The 8,895-nt window shown below is 43.6% G+C and overlaps 1 protein-coding gene across 5 annotated transcripts in view; it reads left to right on the forward strand.

The window, feature by feature from the left end:
- Positions 1-8,542, forward strand: part of IL2RA (interleukin 2 receptor subunit alpha) — a 41,023-nt gene extending 32,481 nt beyond the window's left edge. Inside the window, exons 5-9 of one of the 5 annotated variants that reach the window (XM_073229376.1) lie at positions 877-966; positions 1,329-1,400; positions 2,933-2,999; positions 5,383-5,536; positions 7,225-8,542. In XM_073229376.1, the coding sequence (XP_073085477.1) occupies positions 877-966; positions 1,329-1,400; positions 2,933-2,999; positions 5,383-5,536; positions 7,225-7,236 (395 nt within the window). In that variant the 3' untranslated portion in view covers positions 7,237-8,542. Of the gene's footprint in view, positions 1-876; positions 976-1,328; positions 1,401-2,661; positions 2,866-2,932; positions 3,000-5,382; positions 5,537-7,224 lie in introns of those variants that run through there. The other 4 variants (XM_073229375.1, XM_073229378.1, XM_073229377.1 and 1 more) reach the window with 4 other exon arrangements.
- Positions 8,543-8,895: the final 353 nt, after the last annotated feature.

Consider the following 8,895-nt stretch of genomic DNA (forward strand, 5'->3'; position numbering starts at 1 on the left):
TCATTCAAAAAAGGCCAGCCTGCCTTCCCTATGATTCTAGCTTACTGATACATAACAGAAGTTCATTGTCTGTACAGTGTTGTACTGTGAGCATGCTCCTTCCTCTTGGGCAATTTCCACCTGCACTTTGTTAAAAGTGCAAATGTGTAGGGATGGAGTTTATTTCAGCACATGTGCATGTGTGTGCGTGTGCATACACACACACTCATTAATTTACACACACATACAACCCACCTCTGTTGGGCTCTTCTGTTATTTTCATTCTGAAATCATATTACCATTTCTATAATGAAAAGCTACTTACATTTAGCCTTAGTGTTACTGGTTCCTTTGCTCACACATTCTCCACATCCCATGTCTTCCTTCTGGATTCATTGGGGCTGCTGTGTTTCTTTCCCACAGCCTGCCTCCAGGGAGCCACTGCCAGCCAGGGTGTGTGGGTTGCCTCCTTTTGAAAGGAGGATGAGCTGGAGCAGTGTCCTGGGTAACGAACAACACCCCTAAGGAATGGGAAGCCTGTCACACAGAAAGGCTATGTCTACTGTGTGCATGTCTACTGCATGCGATGGTCCCATGGTATTTGTGTTGTTATGACCTGTTTCCAAGTCTCAGATGGAAAGCAGGGCTAAGGAGGAAGCCTGGGGAGAGAGAGTCACTCAAAGTTCCATGGAAAGCCAGGATTGGGGTTAGAGTTGCCTCTCACCTGGTGGTCCTGGGGCCACTTGCCCGCTTGCCAGTGACTGGGATGTGGAGCTGTGTGTGGCACCCCCAGATACTGTGCCCAGACTGAGACACCCCTCAGCTGGTGTGTCTGGGTCGGCTGTGATGGACTCGTGCTGTGGGACCCCCACTCCCCACTTTTCTTCTCTCCTTCAGGTGAGGACAAGCCTCAAGCAAGTACTGATGCTCCTCCTGGGAGTGACACTTCCTGTCCCTTAAAAACTACAGGCCCCACAGGCGCCACAGGTACTACAGGTATGGCTGGGGTTTCCGTGTAGGTGAGCTTGGCCATAAAGCGAGGTGCAAGAAAGGGAAGGCTGGTGGCCCAGAGCAGCCCTCCAGCAGCCGGGCAGAGTTGCCCCGTGGGTGTAAAAGATCACCAAGTGCCTGCATCTGACCCGCAGTCCTCAAACATGCAGAAAGCAAGTGTCAGGAAGAGGAGAAACAGGCCCGAGGGTGGCATCTCGAGGCAGAAGAACAAGAAGCCCACCCATGGCCTCTCTAAGCTTCACACTCCTTCCATCAGCTGAGCAGCCCTAACGCTCTCCAGCCTGCACAGCCCAATAATTAGCATAAACTGAGCATCCTCCCCTCTCTCTTCTGCACAGATTTTCAAAAATATACAGAAGTGGCTACTACCATAGAGACGTTCATATTTGCAGCCAAGTACCAGATAGCAGGTGGGTAGGACTGCTTTGACTGACAATGTACAGCAGACAGACACTGTGGGCCGTGCAACTTGGTGGGTTGGTGGTTGGTTGATTAGTTAGTTGGTTAGTTTAATGACTCCCTCCTTACACTGTATAATGCTTATAAGAGTAAAAGACTCATACAGATATTAACCTAAGCAATCCCGGGAATGGGTTATAGTAAGCTGTGAGTGAAGCCGTAGACAGCTCCAGGCACTTCCTCCCTACTAGTCGTACTTCTGTGGGGGTGTGTGGGGCTGAGGCGAAGTGGGAGGGATGCAGTATAACCAGGGAAGACAGAAAATATGTCCCATAAACATTATAGTTGTTTCTTGGTAGGAGGGAAAAAGGGGCTTTGAGGGGTAAAAAAACAAGCTTATAGCAACAGAGACTAGAATGGTGGTTACCAGAGGTGGGAAAGATGGAGACACATTCAAACTTGCAGTTAGAAGATGAATCAGTTCTGGGATCTAGTGTGGGGCTTGGTGACTATAGCTGATAATACTGCATTATATACTTGAAAGTTGCTAAGAAAGTAGATCTTAAATGGTCTCACCACAAAAAGGAAATGGTAATGACGTGATGTGATAGAAGTAATTATGTAATGATTATGTTTAAGCTGCAGTCATTACCACTTTGCAATATACAGTCAATCCTTGAACAACATGAGTTTGAACTGCATGGGCCCACTTACACACAGAGTTTTTCAATAATATGTTGGAAACTTTTTTTGGATATTTGAGACAATTTGAAAAAAAATTTTTCTTTTCTCTAGCTTACTTTATTGTAAGAATACAATATATAACACATGCAAAATATGTGTTAATTGACTGTTTATGTTATCAGTAAGGCTTCCTGCCAACAGTAGGCTATTAGTAGTTAAGTTTTGGGGGAGTCTAAAGTTATATGTGGATTTTTGACTATGCTGGGGGGTGGGGGTGGTTGGCACCCCTCACCCCTATGCTGTTCAAAGGTCAGCTGCACAAGTGTATCAAATCATCATGGTGTATACCTTACCCTTACACAATGTTATATATCAGCTATAGCTGGGAAAAAGAAAAAGAGAAACAGGCTTTGAGGTATATCTAAGGTTGATAAATGGATGGATAGATGGATGCATGGATGGATGATAGAAAGCTTGCTCACTCTAGGACACAGGAAAGCAGCATTTGGGAACTACGAACACGTTCCAGAGATGCTCATGTGTTTATCATTTATCTTTATATTGCAATGTTTCTTTTACCCGCTGCAGGCCTCACTCATGGCTCCTTAACTGAGGCCTGGCCTCTGAGCCTTTCTGAAGAGCTTGCTTGTCAGTTCATCCCCCAGAGACAGCCAGTCCCTTGAGGAACCCTCCATACCTCGCCAGGCCCTTCCAGGGAGAGAGCTACATTCTGAGATGGGAAAAGCAGAAACTGCAGTGCCCACCTCTTCCCAGAAATCCTTGCTACTGGGGGGACTTTCTCGGCCTGCTCTGGAACCTCACCAGGACAGGCCTTGCTGAGCTGCTTCTCTGTTGACAGTGGCTGGCTGCATCCTCCTGCTGATCAGTGTCCTCCTTCTAAGTGGACTCACCTGGCAGAGGAGACGGTGAGTCCTGTCTTCTCCAGGAAGGCCTTGCCCAAGCTGGTGGTGAAGCCCAGCATGGGGAAAGCCCCTGGCAGAGACCTCTGCCCCCAGCCCATCTCATTCTCCTACTAACCTCCTGCAGCTCAGGGAGTGGTAGACAGAGAACTGGCCAATGCACGCATTTCTAAGGAGTCAATCAGTAGGTATTGAAGCCACAGGGAAATGGGAAAGCAAAGGAGATTAACATTTGTTGAGCCACTACTGTATTCCAGGCTCAATGCTTATCTGCTGAACATGATCACGATCTATCTTCTCAGAAACCTTTGGAATAGCTACAGCTTAGGCAGATTAAGCAATGTGGGCAAGATTGCACAAACAGCAGAGGTCAAACACACTATGAATGTAGAGCCCCAGACCTGTCTGCCTGATCCCCTGGCTAAAGAGGAACCAAAGGCAGCATCCATTGCACTTCTCCCTTCCTTCACCCCCTAACCCCCACTGCAGCCACTCACACCACAGCTACCTTAACTTAGACATGGCCCGTGGGTGGCCTTATTGCACTAATTTAGATTATCAACCCTGACTGCAGATTAGAACAACTAGGAGGGCTTTTTAAAAATACCAATGCTTGTGTCCCAACTAGAGTCTCTGGGGATGGGCCCCAGACAGCAGTGCTATTTTTTTTTTCAGTTGAGATAAAATTAATAATTTTAACCATTTTTAAGTATACAATTCAAGGGTTTTCAGCACTGCTGTGTATAAACCCAAACTATCTAATCACACATGAGAACATTTCTGTCACTCCAAAAAGAAACAGCATGTTTCCCAACTCCTCATTCCCCCCATTCCCTGCAACCACTGATCTGCTTTCCATCTCTATGGGGTTAACTGTTTGGACATTTCATATAAATGGAATCATACCATATCTGACCTTTTTGGCTGGGACATCAGTACCTTTTTAAAGTTCTTAGGATGCATCTAATACATACGCATCTAGTTTTGATAACTCTGCACCAGGCCAACAGGTCTCAGACTTGAGTGGGCATCAGAATTTCCTGGTGGGCTTGTTAAAACACACACTGCAGGTCTGATTCAGCAGGTCTGGGGTGGGCCTGGAAATGTGCATTTCTAAAAAATCCCCATGTGGAACTGATGCTGCTGCTTCAGGGATTAAACTTTGAGAACACTTGCACTAGACTAATAGTATTACGGATCAAGAGAGTGGAACAATCACACACACACACACACACACACACACACACACACACACACACACACACACAGAGGCCAGTCTCTCCTCCCTTTACACAGTGGTTGAGGGAGACCTACTATGTCACATCTCTACTGTCCAGGGTGTCCCCAACACACCCTAGAGGGCACTCTGACCAACCCTGATATAAACTCCCTAGTAAGACTCTGAGAAGACATAGATACCCTTCAAAAACCAAAGGTCTTAGATCCTGTAGTTAGACCAGCCAGAGAGAAATCATCAGATTTCTTCTATTCTTATATTGGTCATCAGACCCACAATATATTCCTAATTTTCCTCAGGTGAATTAAAAAGTATACAAACTATTTGGCAATGCCAAGGATAGGCCCTGTAGAATTATTATATTAGTAATTATTCATATGCCTGGCAGTCTACCAATTCCAGTACTAGGCTAGGTGATCACGGAGGCATTCTTTTAGGATTACATGAGATGACGTTTGTCAAGGGCCTGACACAATGTAAATGCTTGTTGCTTGTCTTCTTCCCTCACTGACAGGACTTAATGTCTATAGAGAAATTTTCATTTGGTAACTTAAAGCCTTAAAGCCTTCAGACACAAAGGGATGAAGCTATTTGGGTGTGGTAACGGTTTGGAGTTTATGTTGTGAAATAAAGAATGGCCTGCAACTATATGAGTTCCCACAATACCTCCCAGAATTAAAATCTTCCAGGAGACTTAGAGATCTCAGACTGAACCTGACAAGAAAGCCAGTCCAAAAACCTTCCTCCAATCTAATTTCACCTGATAATGCCCTCTTGTGGCCAAACAGAAACCCTACATGTTATTACTTTATTTTATTTTACTTTATTCTACTTTACTTTATTTATTTTTTGAGCAATTACTAGCCAGTAATAAATTACAGTTGGCCTATACTGGTTCCTGAGAGCCAAAAGTTAAATTTTCAGGAATTTTGCAGAGTGTTTTTAAGCAGAGCCATTATAAAAAATTTGAGTATATGAACTTATAATTAAATAAATTATATTAAAAACAAAGTTAATACTCAAAATTAATCACTTTATAATTATTTTATATTGTACTACTTTCTTTTTTCTCAGAGTTATTTGTACCTATTGTGTCTGTATCAAGAAAATACTATGTAATTGTTTGCTATTGCATATCTCTTTCCAATCCAGTTTTCTGTATGCTGATGTCACATTGGTAGCTTGGAACTGGGCATGGTGGGAGCAATTATACCATGGAACTAGGCAAACTTTTTCAGAGAACTGGTTGTTAAACTCACCAGCATACCACTTCTTGGAGCCTTGCTCCGTGGGAGCTCAGAGCAAGGTAGGAAGTAACCAGGTATTCCTTGGGCTAAGTAAAGTGAAAATCCAGGACTGTGCTGCCCAATAAAGTAGCCACTGGTCACACGTGGGTATTTAACTTTAAACTTAAATAAGTTTAACACAATTAAAAATTCAGTTCATTGGTTGCACTAGTCCTATTTTCAAGTGTCCAACAGCCACATGTGGCTACGTGACTGGACAACATAGATACAAAACATTTCTACCACCAGAGAAAGTGTACCAGTGGCTAGAAACTAGGAATTTTCAACTCAAGAAAATAATTTAGCACAATTAGTTGCTTTTATTATACCTTTTCTGGAGCTATTATTCTCTAAATAGTTCAAAAAAACTTTTTATAGAATATCTCCTCCTTAGATGTTGGTCAAAGGGTGCAAACTTGCGGTTAGAAGATGAGTAAATTCTGGGGATCTAATGCACAGCACCATCATTATAGTAAAAAATACTATATTATAAACTTCAAAGTTTCCAAGAGACTAAACCTTAAATGTTCTCACCACAAAAAAGAAATGACAGTTATGTGATGTGATGGAGGTGTTCGCTCACCCTATAGTGATAATCCTTTGCAATATATAAACATATCAAATCAGCACATTGTACACCTTAAGCTCACACAATATTATGTGTCAATTGTATCTCAATAAAAGAAAAAAACTATTACAAAAATATTTGCTATGTACCAGGCTCTTGCTAAGGGCCAAAGATAAATACAAGTGGTCCCCACTCTCAGGAGCTCGTAGATGAGCAGAGGAAAAGAGAAAAAAATAGAGCCTTTAAATATAATTTGTTAGAGCCTAAAATTGATGTGTTATGGGAGCAAAGAGAAAAGACACTTAGCCCTACATGGGTGGTGCCAGCAAGGCTTTTGGAGCTGATGGTGCCTGAGATGCATGAAGTCAAAGAAAGGCAGGAGTCACTGCTCAGCACAGAGAAAATGGGCAGAGGAAAGCAGAGTGGTGCAGCTACAGATGTCTGGGACACACCAAGCAGCTCTAAGCACTAACGGTCAAGTACATGGGGGCAGCGGGAACATGAGATTGTGGGGATGGACAGTGACACAGTGACCAAGACATGGAAGACCATGCCTGACTGAAGGGCTTGGATTCTGTCCTGAGGGCTACAGAGAGCCCCAGAAGCTTTACTTATAGGACAGGCGGTAGCACTGGCCCTCTGAGTGGTCTGAGTTTGAGGCAGGTAATAGTAGGGGCAGTTTGGTTATGTTATGACAGAATAAATCTGCACAAGAGATGATGCAGGCATGAACTAGGTCAGTGGGTGTAAGTTAAAAAGGAGGAGAAGAATCAAGAAATATGCAAAGGAGGTCAAGGTAGCAGTACTGGCTGCTGATTGGAAGTGAAGGTTAAGGAAGAAGTTTTAGAGAATCAATAGTGGGACCATGTGGTCACAAACACAAGGATGAAATGGAAGGTGAGGGGTTGAGTAGTACACAAGAACCCAGGGGCAGCCAGTCTCAGCCTCTGGAGGGCGGAAGAGGCCTTGAGGTCAGATTTCAGCATGTGGGAAGGTAATGGTACCCTGGGGTGGAACCTAAAGTTAGCAGGTCAGTGGGAGCTTATGTTGAATGCTCTACCACATCAGTTTGGGGTGGGGAACCCATTTTTCTTGGTGTAATATTACACCTATGACTATTACTTAGTTATATCACTACAGGAGGAAGAGTAGAAGAACAATCTAGAAAACCAAGAGTGCTAAGAAGCCAAGAACAGCCCACCCAAGTCATGGAGCACAAGTGAAATCAAAGAAGTCGAACACTCACCCAAGAGGCACCTCCTGTGATCCCCCTTGGATCTGGAAAGCTCTGAAGTCCCTCACAGAACACCAGACACCTGCACACCCACCATGAAGCTCTGTAGTATCAACCAGTGAGCTTGATCTGCTTCTAGGCAGCATTTCCAAGGTCACTGGAAGAACAGGAAGGAACAACTAGAACTCTCAGTCTTATTTTCATGTATATGTATTAATTAAAGCTTGAATGGCATGGAACTCTCTCCACACCACATAGAGTATAAAGAAAAGAAGCCTCATGTTAATGTCATTCCAACTTTCCAGTCAAGAAATCCAAGGAAAACCCTAGCACTAATGTAAATTCACACACACACACTCCCTATGTAAGGTCCTATGAAATTGTACCTTGTCACATGATCCACACAGTTCCCTTTCCAGCCTCTGTTGGACTAGCCCATTCTCCCAGTCATATTCCTGAATGAACAGTCTCTAAGAACTCCAGACTGCTAACTATGAATCTTTTTGTCCTTAGCTCAGTCCTCTAAACTAGCCCTCTTCCCTTGAACCCTTAATTTTGAAGTTCAAAGAACAGAGACCATGGAAGAATTACCAAGGCAGGGTAACAACAAAGAGGGCAACCAAGCCCTTAGAAGTGTAGAGCTTCAATATTTGAAAGGATTTCACTGGAGTTAAAGTTGGGAAAAGAAGGATAAACTGGTCCCAGGTGGCCAGTATATGAAGCATGTGGCCAAAGTATATGAAGAAATCTTCACCTGTACATTACTAACAGGTTCTTCAAGAGTTCTTTTCCTTGGGATTGCTAGAAATGATACTCAAAATTTGGCATGCACGAATTTGATGTTTACAGATAGACATGCAATCTGCAAATGTGTGTATTTCCAAATTACTATCATAAAAACACTCATAAGGGATCAATACATTCAATGTTTATGGGAGGAAAGAAAGAAGGAGGCAGTGGGGAATGAGACCATGTTAAGAACGTGACTCTGGAGAAGCTACACCAATGGTCCTCAGACTGTCAGCAAAATGCTTAGCAAAGCAGAATCACCTGGAGGCCCAGATGGCTGGGCCGACGTCCAGAGTTTCTAAGTCAGGACATCTGGGGTGAGGCCCAAGAATTTACATTTCTGACAAGCTGCAGTTGGTACTGATGGTACTGGCTGGGGACCACACTTTGAGGACCACTGGTTGTACCTCTCCATGCCCACCCGCCCCCACCCCCAATTCCTACTGAGAAGGTAATCTTTAGGTGCTGAGATTTCAGTCTGATCAGTTTGTGATCAGGTGCTTGAATAAGATACCGATTCTCAAATTGGTTGCCTCAGATGTCCTGGTTGAATTAAATCATATGATTAAAGGGATTAATGAAAAGTTTAAACCAGCAGCCAGTTTTCATTTCTGAAAGGGCAGGAAAGCATTATTAAAAAAAAAAAAAGGAGGTGGGTAGGCAGGTGTCATCAGGTCCTTATCAGACCAAAGAACCATTTTCTGTCCTGTAACCAACCAAGCACAGACCAGCCTCTGCTGTCAACATCTATCCGCTCCATATGTTGTCTCAGTAAAGTTGAGAGGGAT

This window comes from Manis javanica, chromosome 2 (genome assembly GCF_040802235.1).
Source record: "Manis javanica isolate MJ-LG chromosome 2, MJ_LKY, whole genome shotgun sequence".
NCBI classification, from domain to species: domain Eukaryota; kingdom Metazoa; phylum Chordata; class Mammalia; order Pholidota; family Manidae; genus Manis; species Manis javanica.